General features: G+C 38.8%; 1 protein-coding gene across 1 annotated transcript in view; it reads right to left on the bottom strand.

Moving 5' to 3' along the window:
- Positions 1 to 9,944: 9,944 nt before the first annotated feature.
- The window catches only part of klhdc8a (kelch domain containing 8A), a 93,338-nt gene continuing 78,902 nt past the window's right edge, over positions 9,945 to 24,380 (bottom strand). Inside the window, exons 7-9 of the mRNA XM_047346645.1 lie at positions 17,650 to 17,751; positions 14,480 to 14,628; positions 9,945 to 10,644 (exon numbers count right to left, since the gene is read on the bottom strand). Of these exons, the coding sequence (XP_047202601.1) occupies positions 10,591 to 10,644; positions 14,480 to 14,628; positions 17,650 to 17,751 (305 nt within the window). The 3' untranslated portion in view covers positions 9,945 to 10,590. The remainder of the gene's footprint in view (positions 10,645 to 14,479; positions 14,629 to 17,649; positions 17,752 to 24,380) is intronic.

The following is a 24,380-nucleotide window of genomic DNA, read 5'->3' as shown; positions in this document are numbered from 1 at the left end:
ATCATGACCAGGTGAAAGCAGAGCAAAGAACAGACTGTTCAAACAAAATTGAAAGTAAAGATTGAAAAACAAAATCAAAAGTACATGGTTATAACATATGAAAGCACAACCCTAAAGGGTAAAACCCACAGATCGTGAGAGTAAACCCACCACTGTACCCTTGGTAACACAAAAATATTATCCAAGTTTTATTTTGATGGGTTGTAATGTTATGGATCAGTTGGAATTTCAAGCTACACAGTCAGGTCACCTGATGGACTGAACCCATTCAGTTTGGCTTAAGTTGGCCCAGGTCAGCTCGGCTCTAAGACATGGAGAAGCTCTAAGGCTGTGAGTGAAGGGACATGATGATCAGAGATGGTTACTTCTAAGTAGGTACTGAGCTCGTGAGACTTAAGGATGAACAAAGTGCTGAAGGTGCTGAAACTGAGTCATGGCTGGGATCTGGTGCTGGGCTGAAAGACCTGAGGGGTGTGTCTGCCACTCCTTTGGTAAATTCAGCTTGACACAAAGAGCATAAATAGCTTAAAAGGTAAAATTCCCTCAGTAGGATTGAGCTGTAAGATACTATTAAAGTCCCATGAGTCAGTCATAACCCTCAGGGTTTAACACAGTGCAATTTCTTAGGTACGCAGAGATCAGCCATGTGGTTGGAAACAATTCATCTTAACAAATCAGCAGCACTGCCTGCAGTTTGCAACACAAATAGGCCCTTCCTCTACAGTTTCATTGACAACTGCTTGACAAGTCTCTTTAAACACATTATGAACAGGGTAAAGGACAGAATGCAGGCTACCTGGAGGTTCCTCAACCTCTGCCAGGCAAGGCATCATTTCAGCTTTCTGCCGAATACGCCACCTAGAGGAAAATAAATTTACCCGCAAACTACATAGCCGGTTGCATCTTTCTGTCATAATTACTGTACTGTAGCAAGTACTAGATTTAATGTAATTTTAATAACACTTAGGCCTACTTGTGCAAGTTTAACAGACAGTTGCATTTACGCAGGAGTTTCCTTGCATTTTGGTAGGATTGGCAATAGTAAATAAAAGCTGCATGTGATTAATCCAAATTCATCCGCAGTGCCAGCAAAAGCTTCTAAGATGATTTGGCGAATACAGAAAATATAAAACAGACACTTCTATTAGTAGAAACAGAAGAACCTGCAGAAGAAGTAGAACATTTTCTCTGTTTTTCTTCATAAAGTATATTTTGTTTAATGGGTGAACTATGTGCTGCCTGCAGTAGGTTGCACCCATACAACCCTCCCACATCTGTACACATGGAAGTACAAGGCAGTTAATGGGTACAGCTGTTAGGTTTTTCTTCCACTTACTCCAAGATTATATTGCTTATGGCTAACAAACTCTAGAAATCATCGGACAGCTCCTCCCATGTTTAACATTAATTTGTTTCAACCCTTAACTGTGGCTCTGTGTTTTACTTTACTGCTGGAAGTTTAGCTCGTTCATTACCAGTTAGGGTTCGCAGGTCAGGACAAACACTTTCCATTCATCCTCAGCAGCTTGAGTCAGATTATTAATAACTAGCAGTAAAATGCTCTTATTAAATCTTTCAATATATTAAATATTTCACCTCCTGGCTTATTGGACATTGCTAGATTTAAGCCTGTTTCCGTTTTTTTTTAATTCTGCACAATTAAAAAAACATAATTACAACATTTCTAAACAAAATATAAGGATTAAAATGTACTGGGATAGGCAGTTGCTATCTATAGCAACTTTGATTCCAAACTTGGGTTCATAGCAATGATCAGGAAATAAAATAACACATATTTGTGTTCCAGCTGATAGACATGAATTGAATACATTTTTGGCAACATAGTAAAAATAAAAAGTTTAAAATTCAAATTTATTTTCAGGGTTTTGAAAGATAAATGTTTTGATAAATTGTACACCTTCATGTTACTAACAATAATCATCTGCAGCAGTGATTCATATTTTCTTCAGTGCCTGAGCTAAATGAAGAAACAACATGATGTTCTGCTCAAACTCAATAGAATTTGAGTTATGGAGTTTATAGTTGTAGTTAGTGAGTTCAGGACCCACCAGCAGGCCTTACTGAGATGCCAAGATACAAGTCAGGGAATTTCTTTGGTCATTTTAAATTCATCTACTTATTTAAGCATTGATTATAAGACTGGCATGACAGTAAGAGTAATCAGCAACAGCAAATTTGCACAACTGATAGATTTACCTCCCTGTACTATGTAATATGTAAGATGTACTTTTGTGTCACAATATAGTCTTCTTCTATAATAGGTTTCAGACCATAACACCACATTACAGGACATTTTAAAACCTGCTGTAAGGAATGTGAAAGGATGAGCCTCCACTGATTATTTTCTTGGCATATTTTGCCAAAAGACCTACAACCTACTGAAAATGGACTTTTGGGTTGGGACCCACCAGTTGAGATAGAGTGGTTTAAATGATGTGAACTACAGTGCAGGTAAACCCACTATGAGAAAAACAAAAAAACAAAGACAGATTAGAAAGTACTATGGTGAAATAATTGTTTGGAGAAAAGGGAGAAACGTTGTTACACTAATACTAATCACAACCAAATCCAAAATTAAAACAAATTGTAAAATAATTTTAGTTTTTTAAATAAATCTTCTGTCACAAGCAGCCAATCATCACTGCACTTATTGGAAGATTTTTCTGAAGTTACAAAATTACTTGCAGAGTACCGAATAACTATTGCAAGGGTAGCTATTAACGTGTAATATTAATAATAATACATTTCGTCTTATTATTACTATTTTATTATTTTCATTATAAAATCACAAGTAATTCACACGATTCTTAAGACTGTTTTAAAGCTTGAATGTTTGTTCCTCCGATCAATCGAATGGTGCAAAACGATTGGATGATGACTGCTGCACTTTTAGATGTAGCGGAGTGAAAACTCCAACCAACCACAGTTTTTTGTTGCTTCTCTGTGTGTAGATGAGGATACTTGGAGAGTTTGGGAGAAATTGCTGGGGACAGCCATTCATCCTGAGCTCAGGGACGGTTTCCAAATCTGCCCCCCTGACATTCTTCTGGGCTCAAAAGAGCCGTAGGATATAAGTGGCCCAAAACTGGCACAGACCGCCTTAGTGTTGCCAAGGGCAGCCACTCTGTTGAGGCGTTACTGGGGCCTAGATCTGATTTGCCTTTTTTTTCCTCACCTCACTTCCTGGTTTGGAAGAGGAGGCTAAGGGATCATTAACCTCCAGAGGCTCCAAATGGCCACATCCATGTCCAGTTTTGTATTTCTGTGTCACTAGACCTTAGTATTGTTTCCTATATTCATATTTGGCATATTTTATATTTATATGCTAATATTTAAAATGTATCATCATTCTATTGTATTGATGGAGAACAGCTGTGAGTAGAGTTACAATGCGGCATGTCCATGCTCTTCCTTGGCAGCTTATAATATAACTTTAAAATTGAACATGTTACATGTTCTTTTCCTAATGAAATCCACTGAAACAAAGATTGACTGATATTAATATCAAATGTTCTGCAGCATGTTGTGATCAGCTTTCTAATTGTTGCTAGGGAACATTTACCTGTTCAAACAACCATGAACATGAGTTTCTTGTGTAACATACCTCAGTGGTTCAATGATACACAGTCATGGAAAGCCAAAATTAACTGTACATATATATTTACAGGAAAAACGTAAGTACCTTGAAGAAGTACCTTCAGTCTCTCACATTGTTGTTAAGGAATTTTGGTTCAAACTTTTTTTGACAATAATGCTTCTGTTCATAGATGTTTGCAGATTTTTAAGCACACCACAACATTTCAGTCAGGTTGAGGTCTGGGCCATGACTAAGTCATTACAAGATCTTCATTCTTTATTTCCTGTTACATCTGGTGTGTCTCATGGCTCTGTCCTAGGAACCCTACTCGTCATTGGTTGCCTTCTTCTTCTTGGCAGTATTTTCCGTAGCTTTAACATTAATTTCTATTGCTAGGTGGATGACACCCAGCTCTACTTAAACCCAATTTTATACTCCAACTCACTTGCCTCACCCCCTGTTTGTCTGAAATAAATGCTTGGTTCACTTCAAAGTTCCTAAAATTAAATATTGATAAAACTGAGCTTCTTCTCATAGGAACGAACCAAATCATAATTATCCAGAGCAGACAGTTTTTCTCTCTTTATTGCAGCTCTACAGTCTCCTCAGCACCTCTGGTTAAAAGTCTGTCTGTCATCCTTGATAGCTCCCAGTCTTTCACCAGTCGGTCGTGGCAGATGGCCGCTCACACTGAGCCTGGTTCTGCTGGAGGTTTCTTCCTGTTAAAAGGGAGTTTTTCCTCTCCACTGTCGTTACATGCATGCTCAGTATGAGGGATTGCTGCAAAGTCAACACCATTGACTGTCCACTGTCTCTACATGTTCATACAGGAGGAGTGAATGCTGCAAGTCACTGACTGGATGCAATCTGCTGGGTTTCCTTAGATAGAAAAACTTTTTATCCAATTTGAATAAATAACTGAATCTGACTGAACTGTTCAATGATTAGGATTAATTGGAATGTATGAACCTGACTTTGTGAAGAACCTTGAGACGACATGTGTTGTGAATTGGCGCTATATAAATAAAACTGAATTGAATTGAATTTATAACCTCAACCTGTCTGCATATTTTCATCCAAGCAAAATTAACCATCTCAGTCCCTTCCTTTCCTCTCACTCCACCTTAATTCTTGTTCACAGCCTTGTCACCTCCTGTAAGTAGACATGTAGACATCCGTAACATCAACACTCTATCCCTGTTCAAATCCGAACTTAAAACTCACCGGTTCAAGACTGCTTACTCCTTGTAATTGTACTGATCCATAACATGTTTTGATGTTTTTTTAAATCTGGTTTTATTGTTGTTTTAGTTTTACTTTGTACAGAGACCTTGAGTGTTATGAAAGGCACCTTTAAACAAAAGGTATTATTTTGTTTAGCATACTGGCTAGGATGTCTTCTTCTTTATCAAACCAGATTCAGTGTGTTATAGTAGTAAATGTATGATACAGTCATACAAAATGTGTTATGGTTCTCCTCAAAAATTGGTATTAGGCCCCTTTAATATATAGTCTTTATAATAATGATCCCCCTAAAGACTGTCTTGATGCAATTGTGTAAATGTTTAAAGAGGACATGGTGCACAGGTAAAACTCTTCTTATAACGACTGACCAGCTTTTTGCATGTTTTCACTGGTACTTTTATGATTTGTCTTTGGTGATGAGCTACAAGTTTTGAATTTGGAAAGTCTCCTTGCCTTTTCCTTAATTTTTCAGGTCTCTGGATGGGTCACTTCAAAACTTTAATATTACTTCCAGTCCAAAGAAACATAAAAATAAAAAAGATGACTTTCAACATATGTGCCAGGAGTAAAAAAAATGGTGTAATGCAACTACATTTAAGGAAGATTGCTTACTGAACCAGGTCAGGTAATTATGAGTTAGAAAAACACTTATAGTAAAACAGGAACAGGAAGACACTGCAGGAAACTGACAGAATAGCTGGAAAAATATAAAGCTAACTGAGAAATTCAGAGATGATCATAAACCAACACAATAATGCTCCAAAATACAAAATCAAACATGAATAGAAAGCCAACACTGTCCAAGCCAAAATTGCTACTTGAATCTTTATTTAGGCATTGGTGGTACATGGACCATCTAGACTAATGAGACTTGACAGATGTAAAGATGATGACTGTGATGTCTTGCTTGGATCCGTTGCTACTGTTTAGAGCAGGGAGCAGGGCTGTGTTTTGGGTGGGGTTGAAAGAGGCATTAAACTCCAGCGTAGGGGTAGGAAAGGTGTTGAGCTCACAAGACAAGTGGTGCATGGAGGGATTTGGGGCCTGTGAAGAGCTGTGAATGTGTGAGGATGAATGTGGAACACTGACATGGAGAGTCATTGGGCTCAGTCATGCAGCATGGAGAGATGTACTATTTTGATGTGCACCATTGGAAGCTGTGGAGCACTGGGGTGTGTGGTGGAGAGGCATGGAGCTTGGAAGAAGAGGTTTGGGAGGGGCAGAACAGGGCTAAAAACAATGCTAGCTGGTCATAGTCTGAAGTTGTTGAATGCAGTTTGGTCACTTGAGTCGTGCCTCTTCGGCTAAATAGCCTCTCCTCATCCTCAAAGATAGATCCTGCTCCTCTTCCGACATTGGTCTAAAACTCTCCACATCTTTGTGTGGGATTCTTTGAGCCTACCACAACATACTCTACAGTGGAAGTGGATGTTCTCAGCTTGGTCTGATCCTAATGTCATTAAGGGAGTAAAGCACCCAAAGGCAGGCAGGAATGAGATTTAAAACAGTACATTTAGTATTTTAATAAAACTGAAAGTCAAAAATTCTATTAAATTAAGAAAACTGGAGAAAAATTAAGAAATAACTAAAACATAGGTAAGGGACAAGACGTGGTGACAACAGGAGGATCTGGCAAGGAAAACTAGTAGGGATTATTAAATGGTAACCAGACGAGTTGATTAACAGCTGTGAGGAAATCTAACTGGAGAGAATGGCTGAACAAGATAAACTCAACAAGGAAACACAGAAAGCAGAAAAAATCCGAACAGACGTTAAACCACCCAAACACAACACAAGATGTTGTCAGGCAGCTGCTAGAGCATCCCGCAAGTAATGATTGAATGTTTGGACACAGAGGAGGCTTTGTAGTGTTATCGGACCAAATCCTCAGCACTTGCAGGAGTTTAATTAAGGTTTGAATAGGATTACGGGTCTGTGTGCTGGAAAGAAGTCATGGTGGTCCGATTATGAAAACAATGAATACTGTACACACAATATGGCATCCACATGTTTTAGAGGCTCTGGTCTGTCAAGACAAAACTTCACCACAGTGCTGTTGTGTTGTCTTTTCAATTAATGTCACCTTCCTGTTGGATGCTTCGGGTACTGCCTGTAACACGATCACTTTGCTCATACAGCCACCATTTAGAAGACCCAATTAGTTTCTACTGTCTATGCCAGTTGACATACAGTCCCATCCTATGAACTCTGCTTAGATCAGAATATCTTTAGGCAAGGATTTCAGTGACCTATTTAGCCATAAATGTCAAAAGTTCCTCCAGGTTAAGACCTGGACATTGTTGTTGGTTAAAATATTGGCTTGTAAACACTTCAAAAACAATTTGATAGCCAGAAAAACTAACAAAAAAAAAAACCACAAAATGTTTTCAACAATGCATTATGTTTGAAAATATATTAAGGCTGTAAATGGATTCTGCACACAGTTGTGTTCATTCATCCCATTTAATTATTTATTGCTGTATGTTTCTCATGATTGTGAACTGCGCTTGAAGGTGCTTGCGACACAATTTGACAGATCCAACCTATGTTAGTTCTTTAGCTGAGATCTGAAATTCTAGTCAAGCTTAAATCATTGACACTGATTGTATAACATTTTGGTGAGGCTGTGAATCTTTGCTGATCATCTACCAAACTGACATCCAGTCTGATCAATCACTGACACAGATGCTCTGCTCAAATGTTAACTTTTATGTGGACTGAGAAGGAGAGGAAAGGTGCATCCACAAGCTTTTAACATCTCAATGAGCACTGTTGGACAGACTGCTGCACAACTGCAAACCTACAAATACATGACCGTCCATCAAAACCAGGGGTCAGCAACCTTTGCAATCCAAAGAAGCATTTTTGGCTCTTTATTCTTCTAAAACATATTTCGTATTGAACAGCAAAAACTGTTTTTGCAGTTTATAAAAATTACTATTTTTTTGGAATGTAAATTTCCATACTCATACTCGTTGTCTTCCGCTTATCCGGGACCGGGTCGCGGGGGCAGCAGACACAGCAGAGACGCAAAGACGTCCCTCTCTCCAGACACCTCCTCCAGGTCGAGCCCAAGGCGTTCCCAGGCCAGCCGAGAGACATAGTCCCTCCAGCGTGTCCTGGGCCTCCTCCCTAAATTTCCATATTTGTGAAGAATTAAGGGAAAAGGCATATAGGCTGAGGTATAAAGAAAAACAAATGACATGACAAAAAGTTATATTTTACTGTTAGTCATTCTGTTGTTTTAATTCTGTTGAATTTTAAGCTGATTTTGTATGAATCAGGTTTGTTTGTCCAGTAAATGCCATTGATGGCTGACTGGATTAAGAGGTTGGGAATTCTGAGGCATTTTCTGGAGGAGAGCTCAGAACATCCACATTGTCCATCCCGATAACACAAATGTAAACGTAATTCTTCAGACCAGGCCACCTTATTTCTCTGTGCTCCAGTTCGCATGTTCATTGTCGGTTCTTTCAGTGGTGGACAGGGTCAGTATGGGCTCCCTAAATGGTGTACAACCCCACATGCAACAAACTATGATGCACTGCGTGTTTTGACACTTATCAGAACCAGCAATAACTTCTTGATCCAATTGAGCTACATTTATTTGTGTATTGATGTGACCACTTTGTATGTGGATTTCTCCCTACATGCATCAGTGAGCCCATGACCTTGTCTCTATGCCTTCCATGCAACACTGTTGATAGCTTCTGACCCCTGCAGAATGGAATTCAGCAGTCGTTTTGGAGATTCTCTGACTGAGGTTTCATAAAATAAATGTTTCCTGCTTGTAACTCACCAACTTTGGGGGGAAAAACATCATTTGGTGCGTTACATATCCCACATATTAGCAGATTGCACAATAAAGAGAGGAAGATACCTGACAGATGTCATAATATAATGCCTGCTTGGTGTATGTACCAGTAGTCAGATGTATTACTTCAATGTGTACAGCCAGTGTGTGTTGGGGAGTCAACAAGAGCAGTTAGGACTTATATGTCTAACTGCTGCCATCTAGTGGAAGCTGAGTGCAATAAGAAACTTTAGTGTTGTATGACTGTGTAACAGAAGAAAAGATGGCTTTTTTGCCACACAAATGACGTTTCAGGATAATACATATACAACTAAAAATTCTAATTGTTTTTCTTTTTTAACAGCTGTATGGGCTAAAGGCATACACATTTGGCAGCAGACATTATGCCATTCAGTGGGAAAGTTATAAAGTTCCGAACAAATGGAAAACCCTGCAGTAATTTCCCACATCAATTTTTGCACAAAAGAAATTGCAAATAGTGTTGCACCCAAAGAACAGTGATTGTATTGCTGTGGGTTGAAAGCTGACCTGGAAATCGAAGTTTGCGCTTTCACATTTTGTCACATTACAAATACAGACTTTTTATTGGAATTTTATGAGATAGACCAACACAAAGTAGTTCAAAATGATGAACTAGAAGGAAAAGGTTGTCTGATTTTCAAGATTTCTACAAATACAAATCTGCACAGTATGGTGTGGAATATCGTTCTAATTTCTCAGATGCCCCTAAATAAAATTCCATGCAGTTAGTTCTCTTCACTGCTACCCCAACAGATGTCACTCCAGTGACTCTTCATAAAACGATGAACATAAAGTACTATCCTGAGCATCCTCTTCTTAGGACTGTAAAACAACAACAGAGTGTCTTCCACTATTATAAAGACTGCTACAGAAGATCCTTCCTGCCCACAGCCATCACCATCTTTAATGACTCTGAGGAAAACTGAAGGGATGGAGTTACTACAACAATTCATTTCCCTTTGGGATTAATATATTGTTTTAATTCAACTTAAACCGATTTGAGTTGAAAGGCAAACTATTCAGTCTCTAGATGTGCATAGATAGAAGAGACATACCCCAAGAGACTTGTAGCTGAAGCTGTAGCAAAATGTGGTTTCACAAAGTATTAACTCAGGGAGGATAAATGCAAATGCACACCACACTTTTCAGATTTATCCAAGTAAAAGATAATAAAGAGCATGCTTAGCTTTCCTTCTACCTCACAATTATCCACTGATTTGTTTGGGTTTAAGCACATTGAATTTCATGCTATAACATTAAAACAAATTTAAAATGGACAAAGCATTTTATTTCAGGCAAGGTTTTCTTTTTGTCTGCAAACATCATGTAAATGATCATACTCACAAACAGCCACTGCTACACCACAGAGGAGTCATATTATGGTTTTTCCAAATCCCATTATAACAAAACATTATCTTAAAAAAAATGAGACCATAATACTACAGTTAACAGTACTTGGCTGTGAGATAAAAAACCTGGATTATCTAGATGATTAAATAATCTACAAATATTGCTAGAACATCTTCACACTAAGATAAAAAAATCCACCTTCTCTACTGTTCCTAAATCCCATAAAATAAACACAAGGACACAAATGAAAAGATGAAATACATATATGCCATAGAACAGGACTTGCATGTCGGGTTGTCTGTAATACCAGGCATGACAGCTAGAAAACAGTCCACTTCTGTAAATATGCACTAAAATGCAGAGTAACTCAATCTCAATCCAAAGTGTCAGTTGTTCCATAACGTCCAGCAGGGGGCAGTGTTACCTGTTACATCGCATGCTGTAGCTTAAGTCAAATGTTTTCAGTGCTTTAAAAACACTGCACTAGAGTCTGCTGCAGGAGGGCCATCCAGGCAGGAAGAGGTTGAATCTGCAGCAATCACCTGCTGTCAGTCACGTCGGGCTACAGATACTCTTCTTCTTTGACGTAGAGGATCTCATGGGCTGAGCTGGGAACCTGAAGGCAGAAATGAGGAAAAAGACGGGAAGTGAGAGGCTGTGCATATTTCCCCACAGACACCAGAATCAATACTGGTGCTTTATAATGAATGAAAACTCGCACTAAGTCCCCAACAGCTGTTCAAACTGAAGTTAAAGGTTATGTGCTGTTGCGGCCAAAACGTTTGGTAGTGACACAAATATTTTGCTGCTATTTTTTTTAAAGTTTCTATGATATGCTGGAGAACAAATAGAAATGTTCACACATAAACATTACAATATCATTTATATAAAATATGTCAATATTTACAGTGCTGACCCTATATTACACATGACCCTTGTTGACCCTTGTAAGAGTAATTATACCTAACAAACTTCCACAATTGAATGTATTTTGTTAGGATTTTATATGCTAGGTTAACACAACATTATGCATAACAGCTCAAGCTCAGTCAGATCAGATCTGTGTACATCGCTTTGCAACAGATTCTCAATGAAATTTAGAAAAAACTATGCTTTGATCTATGCTATCCCATTGTAGCTTTGGCTGCGTGTGTAGGACTGTTGTGCCAGGGGTCTGCAACCTGCGGCTCTGGAGCTGCAAGTGGACCTTCCACAATGGCTCTTAATACCTTTGGCTAAAAATGATAAAGAACCAACAAATGTTTTTAAATATAAATTTAATAATAAATGCAGATTTTAGCAGTTTCTAATTTTTCCATGGAATAATTTCATTAAATTTCCAAACAGAATGACACTAAAAATACCACCATTTGTTTAGATCTATTTTTTTTTGCCATAAGTTAAAAACTATGTGCTTTGTTGTTTTTATTTTTTTATTTGACCTTTTTCTACATGACATCCACAAATATCAACATCCCATAGAAGAAAATGTATCCCTCCTCTTTTTGCAAAACGTCTGTTTCTCTTTATTTTAAATCGTAAATATAGAAATATAATAATGGCTCTTTAAAAATGGCAAATTTCCTATAGTAAATCAAAACTTGTAAGTTGTCTTTCTACAGACGCTAATTTATACAAGTTTTAAAAATGGCTCTTTTAATTATAAAGGTTGCAGACCCTGGTGTAAGATGGTGAATCTCTCTATAGTTTTTTGACCAGGATTGTTCTACCGTGTTTAGCTCCAAATATCTTCCCATCAACTTTGACCAGTTTCCCTGTCCCTGCTGAAGAAAAGCAGCCCCACAACATGATAACCATTGTGCCATATACCTGTCCTCACCTTCCTGCAGGCGTTGCTTGGTTTTTAAGATGCTGTTTGTTCATTAATGCTCTCTAACACACCTCTCAGGCCTTCACTGAACAGATTTATTTATTAATTAGGCAAATGTCTCGGATAAGGGACTGAAAACAATAACCACCACCCTTCAGATTTTTATTTAAAGAATAACATTTAACCTGTTTTAAAGGTTAAGCCAGCAGTCTTTAAACCTGCATGGAAAATCCTTTATCATTAAGCTTTCTAAAAAGTAAAAATAAAAAAAAATTACCAATAACCAAATATTCAATAAAATATTATATATAGCCAGAATAATATGTTTTAACATTTCATTTCTTTAAAAACAAGTCATCCTATTTAATTTTGAAGTAGCTTCAAAATGGCCATATTGGCACCTTTATGGGGAGGGGCTGATTAAGCATGATAAAAAAAAACACTCAAATATTATTTGCAAATATGAATTTATTTATGTAAAAAATGAAATCGAACCTGTAGTTTTTCATTGTGGTATTTTCTGGGGTTATTGCTGTTTGCCTGCTGATTTCTATTTTTTCACTCCCTTGCTGTAAATGAAAATGAAACCTCCCTAAACAAGCATTAAACATTGAGCAATCTGTCCTCTTGGAGCAATGTCTACCTCCTTTAAAACTCCACTAACACAAGTGGAGTAAAATGAATCACAGCAGCATTATTCTGCTGAATTTCTACAGCAGTTCTACTAGCAAGGATGACTTAATAGGACAAAATGCAAAAAGGTAACAAAGAGTTGGTGAAATTGACTGGAATGAGCTTCAAGTAGAAATATTTAAATTCTGTGTGTAGCAGTAGCAGGTTACATAGTGCTGGAAATGATACATGCACACAGCAACCGCAGGATAAATTCAGAAATCCAGAATTATAGTCAGAAAAGCCCAAAGCAGCAGACACCATCTGATCTGACCTCGGTGTGTGTCTCCTGTTAGGAGCAAAACCCGCAAATCAGGATATGAAAGCTTCTTTGTGCTTCAGTTGGGCTCAGAGAAATATTTGTATTCATCAGTGATTCTGTCAATTTTACTAGTTGTTCTTATATATACAAAATTTAGCAGCTATATTTAGATTACCTTTATTTAGAAAGCCTTTTTTACAATAACCAGGGTTGATCAATGTGATAAACAAGGCATCACCTTATAGGAAAAAGCAAACAAACATTAAATCATCTGGAAATGATAGAATATTACTACTACCAATAATAATAATAATAACAAATGAATGTTGCTATTCTCCAACCAAACATATGAAATTTGACAGAAAAATATCACTAAATATCAACATTTTAAACAGAATAAAAGTTCAGGCAACTGAAATAAATTTGGCTCGCTGATAATATCACAGCCGCCATCAAATAAAAGGCAAATACTTGTTTCTCATAAAGGATAAAAGTTGTAAATACAGCGGTCAATAATCTGAAAATTTACTGCTAAATAAAAACGTTTATGGGACATTTAACTTACTATTTGATCATAAATACATGAACTACAATACAATCCCCAGACTTAAATACATACCTTCTCCCTGGTGGCTTACTGGGGTTATCATGATGTGGATTTCATGCTTTGTTGGGAGAAAGTAGAAGTTTTCCATTGAATCTGTTAGAATCTGATGTTGAATAATGATGGAACATTTCTTTATTGTTATGATGTATTATCCCAACAGTCTGTTTGCCTAAATGTATTTGGTCCCAGAACAAGACAAGTTTATTTCTTTAGCACATTTCAGCAACAAGATAATTCAAAGTGCTTTACATGATGAAAAAAGTACTTTGGATTGACAAAAAAAATAAAAAGTACATTGCAGTGGATAAAGGAAAGTAAAGAAAAGTTGGACCACACATTAAAATTATTGTCCTCAACTTTTTTGTGAAATCGTAAGACTAAACAAACCCCTGCAGAAAAAAGTCAATTTTTAACCCATTCATTGATGCACATTGTTGAACAAAGCTCAGCTCAGATGAGCTCAACATCTACAGTACGTTAAATAAAAATTACACAATTCTCACTGCAGCTGCAAAAGCTGCCTGAGTCTCAAAATGAGCTGAAAGAAACCGGAACTTCGAGTGAGCACACAGAACTCGTCATGGCTGGACCTCATCACCACGCGTGGACATTTAAAGAAATCACACATGTTGAAGTATTTTTAGAATCGACGACATTCATTTTTCTTCAGTTAACACCTGTCTTTAGTTCATACTATTAAATATACTCCATCTGGTGAAATAAAGGTCTGCTGTTCTTGTTGGATATTAATGACATTTGTTCATTTACTATTTGGCTGGAGTCCACAGTCTGCAAACAGATAAAAAAGATAAAACTGACAGGTACCAGTCAGCCAAAGGGTCTAAGAAGATTTTCAGTCTGAGTTGCATTAAATTTTTTTATCCAGCTAAAAACCATACCACTGTCCAATTAGCTGCCAGCCTTCCACTGCTCTGTGGCTTTCTTCCCTTTTCCAAAAGAGTTTTCAACTACATGTAAGGGAACTATTACTCATAAAAACTTCACAGAACCTCAATAAAAAAAAAAAAATCCCAACCATCCCTTTAACACAAAAAATACTAAGTGCACATACACCTTACCTGGTTAACTCCTCCCACCACTAGGAGGCGGTCTCTGATGACAATGGACGATGCAGAACATCTGGGGAAGTTCATGGGAGCCAATCGTTCCCACTTCTTTTTATGAGGATTAAACGCCTCAACTGTGTCCAAAGCTGAGGGCTCATGACCTAAACGTGGCATTTTAGAGACAAGTCCACACACACACACACACACACACACACACACACACACACACACACACACACACACACACACTTATTAACTTGTCCAAGAATTATGTCAGTTTATTGCAGTTACTTGTAGGGGAGGGTTTTTCACAGCAACGTAACAAAATCATCACAATTTTACATAAAACATATTGGTCTTAAAGAAAATGGCCAAAAAACAGATTGCTTAATTATGCCAGTTTGTGTCGAGCATAATTAACATTTAACAGGTACATAATAACACTTTAAGTACACTCTGTCCAAAATATTATTTCAAAAAGTAAAAACAACGGCACCACTATAGCAACCTAACAGGAATGTCACAGTATAAATATATTGTATCATGAGTTTGTGTGTGAATGCATGACGGTTATCAGTTTACGAGAGGATTCAGTAAGCTATTTAGATTAGCGTTCAAATCTGCTATTCGAAGTTCCGAGTGCATTACATATACTTAAGGCTCTTATTGTGAAAGTCTGAAAGGAAGCTGTGTCATTTGCTGTATTGACTATCCACCTTATTCCCTGGAGAAATGATGCAATGTGTAAATTCTGTTGGAAGTTTTCCATGTTAACAAACGTACTCCTGAAAAGCAAATCACATTTCTGTTCAGTTCAGTTTAATTCGAAAAGACTTTAGAAAATGTTATAACTCAAACTACCCAAGTGTCTTCCAAGTCATTGTAGCTGGTAATTGCTGTGGGCAGTACATTCCACTCAATTCATTCCTATAGACAGCTTCTCTGTTGTTTCTCAAGTCCAGTCTGTTGTTTAGGTGAACACCGAGGTATTTATACCCTCCACCACCTTCTCCCATAAACGCAATGGTGCTCAGCATATTCCTCTTCTCCTGGAATCTAATATCATCTTCATTGTTTTGTTCACATTCAAAATGAGATGTCTCCACACCATGCCACAAAGTGGTCCACCGCCTTCCTGTACTCATCTTCTTGTCCATCTCTGATCCACCCCACGACTGCAGAATCATCTGAGTATTTCTGCAGATGACAGGAGTCTGTCTTGTACTGGAAGTCTGAGGTGTACAGAGTGAAGAGGAATGGTGAGAGTACAGTCCCCTGTGGTGCTCCTGTGCTGCTGACTACCTGGTTAGACTCACAACCCTTCAGTCTCACAAACTGTGGTCTGTTTGTCAGGTAGTCTTTGATCCAGGAGATTGTTGAGGCCTCCACCTGAGTCTTCTGGAGTTTCTGACAAAGCAAATCAGGTTGGATTGTATTAAATGTTCTGGAGAAATCAAAGAACATGATCCTCACAGTGCTGCTGGCTCTGTCCAGATGACAGCTGGTTTGCAGGAATATGATGGTGTCTTCAAATCCAACTCTATAGCAGTAAGGACACTAAAAGGGTCCTGAAAAAAGCTTGTTTGCTTACTCAGGTGGGCCAACAGGAGTCTCTACCGGACCTATATGATATGTGAAGTCAGGGAAACTGGTATGTAGTCATTGACTGATGGATGAACTTTCTTAGGTACTGCAACAAGGCAGGATTTCTTCCTTAGTACTTTTGTCTTTTGTTTCAGGCGAAGGTTAAAGAGGTGCTGCAGAATCTCACAGAGGTGCTCTGCAGGTCCTCAGGACTTCAGTCTCTCCAGTTGCCTCTTCACCTGACTTCTAGAGATGAAGGTACCACGACCTTCTAATTTCCATATTAATCTGCGTGGTCAACTACACTCCTCATAGATGAAGAACGGAGGTAAAACTATATGGTGATTTAATTCAGCATTAATTTGATGTTTTATGCTTTTAAAACACCAGAGCAGATTAGTTGTTGATTTGACTATTTTTAGGAGTTAATTATCATTAGGTTGAGAATATGAGCTGGGGAGAAGACACCAGGATGTCATGCACTAATGAATTATTACCAATCATAAAAGGACATAACAATGGTATGAGTTGCATCAAATTGTCTGTTATTTCTGAAACTTGATGCGCTCTCATCAAACCTGTTAATCCTTTACAGAAGCTAATGTGTCTTCTCTGGAGGTCTGTAACAGCTCAAGCACAACATTAGGATTTTCCTGCATTGTGGTCTTTGGTTTTTTTTAAAGAAGAAACAACTGCTGGGCTTTCAGTGGTCGCTTTTAACGTAGGGTCATCAGTCACAATCGACTGGATTCCTCATCTGTTGCTAACCGATGGAAAACAATCTAAACTGCAGAAATTGCAGAAATTACCCAGTTTTCAGGGCAATTAAGTGAATGTTAAACATTCACTCTCCTAACTGTGTAGCAGCAAACAGAGCAACAGGCAGTCATGTTTGGACTTTTCTGAGCGTCAAAAGGACTGGAGTCTGTAGGTGTGTGATTTTTGTAACAGAGAAAAGAAGAATCTTAGCCAGACTGCAAACAAGTTACTTCAAAAATAAAGCTCCTCACATATATTTCGGTACCAAACAAACTGCTTTAGTGCAGCTGGCGGTACCATACCGGAAGCAAGCAATAAAATCAATCCCACGGCAGTACCGCCAGGAATAAAGTGAATAAAGTAAACACGCATCTAATAGTTTCAGTCAATAAGCCTTGTGTCTTTATTTTGGTTGTCCTTAAATAAATAATAAATAAACATAAATACTAACTTAGCAGTCACTGTTTCATCTCTACTACATAAATGCATATAATGCTGAACTGTTAGATCTGAGCAAGAACATAGAACATAATTACATAGAATGAACCTTTAGGATTCTTCGGCTTTAGCAGATATTCAGCACATTCTAATCGTTCTCAACTCAAGAAAGTGGCAGAGAGGGGGGGGGGGGCGCAAGACATGGAGTAGAGGTCCCAAGTTTGGGAATCTAACCCCAGACTCTACCTCTACTCCACATGGCGCGCCCCTGCTTCTGCCTCTTCTAACTGGAATTCTTCTGCTTTACACGTGTGTCACTTGCTTTCATTAATTATGTTGCTGTGTTTCAAATGTGCTGCCATGATACTGAGTTGAGCTGCAGAACTTTGTTTCCAGCTTACCAAGCCCACCTGCGACCACCATCCTGCCGCGCAAGGAGGCGGCAGCAAAGTCTGCTCTCTTTGTTTTCAAAGCCACCGTCTCCTCGGACTTTAGCCAGTTGCCTGAAATGGAACAAAGAGAAAAAAAGACAGCTGGAGTGAACAAACATGAGGCAAACTGAGGCCACCTTCAGTCAGACAGAACGCTGCTGAGTTTTCTGAGTTTGACCTGCACAAACAGGTCGCCCATGAGGCAGCTGTAGTTAGAAGACGTATACACATTCTCTTTCTCCCACACACACACACACACACACAAGCACCTGTCAAGGACAAAGAAAGGTCACATCCAACACAGGCGAGGGAGGAAGCAGGTCAAGACAGAGATGGCGATGTTGTGTTGAAGCTGATGTTTGGCAGCCTGTTGACAGCTTCCTGAATATGTCAGAAGTCTCCTGGAGGAGCAACAACATCGAATAAAACCAGTGTGGTTTGTAAAGTCTTTCTTAAAGCATATGAGCTAGAAAATGTGACAGAAATGTAGGTAGTCCTATACACCATGCTACAATGTGGGCAGCTTTACTTTGTTATCATAACCTGTAGGCTTTGGTTTGGTTTTAGTCCTTAGTGGGAGCAAAATGAAAGGTTTCCATTCCACTGAATTTGACTAGAGGGATGTGTTCTGAAGAATGATTTTATTTAACTCTACAGGAAACAAACTGCAGAATTAAAAAAAGAAAGATCTTTGTCCTTTGACCCGAGTGTCTCTAAATCCTTACTGGGTCCGTGTAGCTCTATCATATTTCACATAGTTTCTCTGCTCAGCTCAACATGAGTATATTCAAAAGGCCAGAAACAACTTTTGTTGAAATCTTTCTTTCTGAAACCTGAAGAACCACCACTCTGCAATTTATCATCTGAGAATTAGGTGTTTTTTAAATTTTTTATAATTGTAACCCATTCAAATGTCATTGACTTAAAGAGATTTTATAACAGGATATTTCCTCTTTTCTCTTTTCCCCAAGAAGACAAAATTTGCTTTCTTAAGTAGGAACAACTCAAACTCCGTAAAAAAAAAAAAAGCAACATTATCTCTTTAGTTTCTCCATCAGACTATTGTTTATCTGCCCTGCATCTATTTGTCAGGATTTGCAAAGTTTCTTTGTCTGTTTCTCTGCAGTTCCGTTTATGTTCTTTAGTTGCTATTTTTCTACTTCATTCATCATAGATTAGGTTCTTAGTTCATTCTTGTGTTTAGATATTTCTGTTACTTCCCTAGACTTCTCTGTGTTCCTGCTCATCTCCGTATTCTCCCTGCCTCCAGCTGCTCCACTCATTTGATAAGCTCCTTTTGTTCATTGGTTATTTCTCCACCCTGCCTTTGTATTTATACTCTCTGGTTTTCATTGCTCGCCACTGGATCCTACTGTTTACTACCTCCTCCAGGTTCGTTACCTTGATTTCTTTGTTCCCTGCGTCTTCCCTTAAGATTTTCAGTTTTAATTCTACTCACTATGCGGCTCCCTCGCTCCTATCTACATGTTAGTCCTACAAAACCCGAGCTTCATATGACACTATTTGGTGTAAGAAGATAATCTGCTTTAAATGAACAATGCCCCTGCACTGTCATTTTCTATATCATTTACTATAGCGTAAGAAATGTGATCCCCCAGCTAAGCCAGGGTGACAGATTTGTTTTAGCGTGTCCAAATCTTCCATGGCTTCAACATTAGAGTCAAAGTCTTTTTATTTGTCTCTCTTGGGAGAAATTTGCTTTGGACAGAGGGGGTTTCACTGCACAGACACATGACACTCTTCCATACATCACGAAGATAATAAATACATAAATGAATGAATAATAACGGTGCAACTTAACACGTTTCCTCCAGAACTTTTTGTTTTCTCTTTATTCTGACAGAAATGTACTTGTCCATTTTGGGGTCCAAAACTGTTATTGTTATTACATCTCTTGATGCTGAGCTGCTGCAAGATTGTTGCTGCTTCAGTGTCAGTGATAGCCGCCCACCAAAATAACTGAATCAAGGATGTGATTAAAAACTGGGACATCAGACCAACGCAGGGTGATTTCAGATCTCAAGTTCATCCATCCATCCATCCATCCATTCCTGCTTATCCTTGCAGGGTGATGGGGGGACAGGTCACCAGTCCATGATAGGGTATATTAAAACTATACGATTATTTTTTCACAGTAATTACACTGTATACTTTTTGTAGAGTCACTCCAAATTCTTTGGAGAGGTTTAACTGTTAAAATGTTCATTAATTTTGCAGACTTTACTTGGCTTTGAAGCGAGAGGGATGGAGGAGATCCCTCCAGTCAACTACAATGTGTCTGTTAAATCAAATAGAAAGCCGGTTATTAATACACAATCCAAGAGAGTTGTGATTTAACTCTGTAAAATATTATATTTAAGTCCGTATAAAAAGACTTACTCCCTCAGTCTCAACAGATGCAGCAAGCGGAAGTCCTCACTATATTTAATTCGTATTTATACTAAGGTTAGCTGATAACATTAACAGACTCATTGCCGGGACTTTCAACCATTACCCAGGATTTTGAAACCCCTCTGTGCGTTTCGACGCAATTTTCCGATTTTATACTTTCCCGAATAAAATAACCTGGTCTTTTTAGATTATCCCAGGATAGTTAAAGGGGTTCTGTGCAGCAAGATATCCCACCACGCATTGCGCCACCAGGTGCTATAAATGAAGAAGGTGACTGCAAAAATGTATTTTTTTTTTACCATTACTTTGTCATCAAAAATAGTTTTAAAATGTTTTTAAACAAGAACGTAAACCTCAAAACTTTATCTGTGATGTCAGTTTATGCAGAATGTGCCTGCATTTAAAAATGTGCCTTATGTTTGGAGCAGCAGACTGTGTTTTTCCCCTTTAAGCGCAGCCTGACCTTGGCATGTCACCCTGTCATTTTACGCTACCTGTTATCTGTTTGTGGCACCTGAAGGTGGACCTAATCTGTTTATATCTCGAAAAAGAATATTCAATCATCTTCTATACCGCTTATTCCATAGTGGGTCATGGGGGAGCTGGCGTCTATCTCCAGCAGTGTACAGGCGAGACGCAGAGTACACCCTGGACCGGTCACCAGTCCATCGCAGGGCAACACAGAGACATACAGAACAAACAACCATGCTCACACTCATTCACACCTATGGGCAATTTAGAGAGACCAATTCACCTAACAGTCATATTTTAGGACTGTGGGAGGAAGCCGGAGTACCCGGAGAGAACCCATGCATGCACGGGGAGAACATGCAAACTCCATGCAGAAAGAAAGTTGAACCAAGGACCTTCTTGCTGCAAGGCAACAGTGCTACCAACGCGTCACCGTGCAGCCACCATAAAAGAATATTAAATATATTTTTAGAAATTGTTTTGATTTTATATTAATGTAGGTATTTCATAAATTGTGTCGCCACAGTTTTTTCTTACAATACCAATTAATTTTATTTGTCTTTCTGGTATGTGATCCTCTTCACCCTTGTGTCCTTCATCCTCGTCATCCTCTGCTCCACTGTCTATGCATCTTCTACTAAATATTTCCTGCTGATTAGAGAGTCAAGGCATCAATTCCCTGTACTTCTGGACTGATTATGTGTTTTTGTATTCTAATAAATATTTCTTTTACTAAAAACATTGTGTCTCTGTGCTGCATTTGATATGAGTCTACCTAATTATTATAATAATAAAAGAAAATAATCAGTGTTTAGTAGTTATTGTAAACAAATCATGCTGTTGTAAATCAACAACTATGGCCAGATGCAGATTGGTAAAACATTTAATGTAAAATAATGATATAAACTTTTCCTGCTCAAGGATCCAGAGTAATTTAAGGAATAATGGAATGAATGAATCAACTGTAAACTGCTAAACCTGCTCATCATCTATTATTATTTATCAGTAGTTAGAAAAAAATTATTTATTAGCTAATAGTCTTTTAAAGAGAGTGAAGCCAGTTGTGCATTCTCCATCTTGTTTTGTGAACAAATGATGGGATTTCACTTTCACATTTTATTGCTCATCATATTTATCCTTGTTTGGTCAAACAGATATTGTCAGTAAACTCAATTCTAACTTTTATGTTTTCGACGTTCCACTTATACTGTCTACTTTCTACTGGTGACACTTCAGCTGTATGGACCGGTCTGAGAAACCTGACTGCCTACAAGAGCCCCTCCACCCATCCTGAACAGAGTCGTCTCCTGGCCAACCGTCTGAATGGCTTCTACTGCAGACATGACAAGAAGCCATTCACACCTAAAACCATCTCCTCTACATCCCATTCAGGAACAAATTTGACACGTAAAACAACCAACCCCCTACCTTCAGATCCTCTACCTGCACTAAAGATCTCCGAGGAAGATGTAAACAGGCTCTTTCAGCGCATGAAAACAAAGAAAGCTGGAGGACCTGATAACGTCTCCCCATCATGCCTGAAAGCCTGCGGAAATCAACTCGCTCCGATCTTCACAAGGATCTTCAACAAGTCACTGGAGAAATGTGAGGTCCCCTCCTGCCTCAAACGATCCACCATCATCCCGGTTCCCAAGAAACCCACCATCCTAGGATTAAATGACTACAGGCCTGTAGCCCTGACGTCTGTGGTCATGAAATCCTTTGAGCGGCTGGTGTTGAAGCACCTGAAAGACATCACAGGCCCCCTGCTGGACCTCCTGCACTTTACTTACCGAGCAAACAGGTCGGCAGATGATGCTGTTAACTTAGGTCTACACTTCATCCTGCAACACCTCGACCACCCAGGGACGTACGCCAGGATCCTGTTTTAGACTTCAGCTCGGCCTTCAACACCATCATACCAGACATCCTCCACCAGAAGCTCACACAGCTCAAAGTCCCAGCCTCCACCTGTCAGTGGATCAACAGCTTCCTGACGGACCGACAGCAGCAGGTGAGACTGAGGAGCATCTTCTCCCGATCCAGATCAATAGGTACTGGTGCCCCCCAGGGGTGTGTTCTATCCCCACTCCTCTTCTCTCTGTACACAAATGACTGCACCTCATCGGACTCGTCCGTGAAACTCCTTAAGTTTGCAGATGACACCACTGTCATTGGACTGATCCAGGACGGTGGTGAGTCTGCATACAGACAGCAGGTGGATCAGCTGGTACACTGGTGCAGTCAGAACTACCTTGAACTGAACCCACTCAAGACTGTGGAAATGGTGGTGGACCTTCGGAGAACATCACCCCCATACACCCCCCTCACCATCCTCAACAACACTGTATCGGCCGTGGACCACTTCAGGTTCTTAGGAACCACCATCTCTGAGGACCTGAGATGGTCTTCACACATAGATACTGTTCAAAAGAAGGTCCAGCAGAGACTGTACTTCCTGAGGCAACTCAAGAAGTTCAACCTTCCACAGGAGCTGTTGGTCATCTTCTACACTGCCATCATTCAGTCTGTCCTGTCTTCATCCATCTCAGTGTGGTTTGGATCATCCACCAAACAGGACAGGTCCAGACTGCAACGAATAATCAGGACTGTAGAGAGAATAATCAGAGCTGACCTTCCCTCCATCCAGGACTTATACAGGTCTAGGGTCAGGAAAAGAGCTGCTAAAATCTCTGCAGACCCCACACACCCTGCACATAAACTGTTCAGAGTTTTACCTTCAGGTGGCGCTACAGAGCACTGTTCACTAAAACCAGCCACCATAGAGACAGTTTCTTCCCCCAGGCTGTTTCTCTGTTGAACATTTAATAGAGTACAAAACAACAGCATACAGATGTTGCAAATGCACCTTTTTATTATTATATATGTGTATATTGTAAATTGTAAATTTGTATATTCTGTAATGCAAAAACAGAACAAAAGAGCAAAGTGTACCGGAGTCAAATTCCTTGTTTGTATGTACGAACTTGGCAATAAAGCTGATTCTGACTCTAAATTCTCTATATTCATAAATCCAAGTACTCCTGTTGTAACCCAAATTTCTCTGGATGAGTTTTGTATATAAAACACTGTATTTTATCAATAACGGGTGGCAAGAATAAAAAAAAGCCTTAAAACCACGTTTTTAAACAATTTAATATTTTTTAAATAGTCAAAAGTTGTATCGTTTTCTGTTTTTTTTTCTTCGTATACCTTTCTGTGCTCGTTTTGTCAACTTGATGTGTGCTATGTTCTATTTTGTCGTTCTTAATAAAGTTTGAAAAAAAAAAGTTCTTCGTGATCGGCCTTTGCCTATTTGGCCTTTGGTTTTCTTATTATCGCCACCCGCTGGACAAGAGGTTTAGTGCAGTTATCTTCACAACTTCCCCAAACGTCACTGGAAACAGAAGGCACACAAACTACCTGGGATTCTTTAAAAAAAAAAATCCCAGGTATTTAAATCCTGGGACTTTCAGTGGAAAGGGGCAAATGCACTGTATATAAAATGCAACCTCTGGGGTGGATGGATATCCATTATAAAGGTCAGATTTGTCCCTGGTTCCTGTAGAGAAAGGCCCCAGAAAACTACAATAGTTTCTGCAAAAGCTTTTTGCAGCAACTATTCTGAACGCATGGAGTGGCTGACATGGCAGGGGAGGTAGATTTTCTGATTAATAATAATTTTCAGATCACCTTGGGACACTCATAGGCTGTGCATAGACCATTTAACTTTCAACTTAAGGTTTTCAAATAATAATTATTGAAAAAAGAAAAAAAAAACAAGGGTGAGGTCATAGTACACTGTAAATAACCCAATC

Source organism: Girardinichthys multiradiatus, chromosome 20, assembly GCF_021462225.1.
Source record: "Girardinichthys multiradiatus isolate DD_20200921_A chromosome 20, DD_fGirMul_XY1, whole genome shotgun sequence".
Lineage (NCBI taxonomy): Eukaryota > Metazoa > Chordata > Actinopteri > Cyprinodontiformes > Goodeidae > Girardinichthys > Girardinichthys multiradiatus.
Note: the sequence above shows the minus strand (reverse complement) of the source record. Positions and strands in the feature narration are given on the sequence as shown.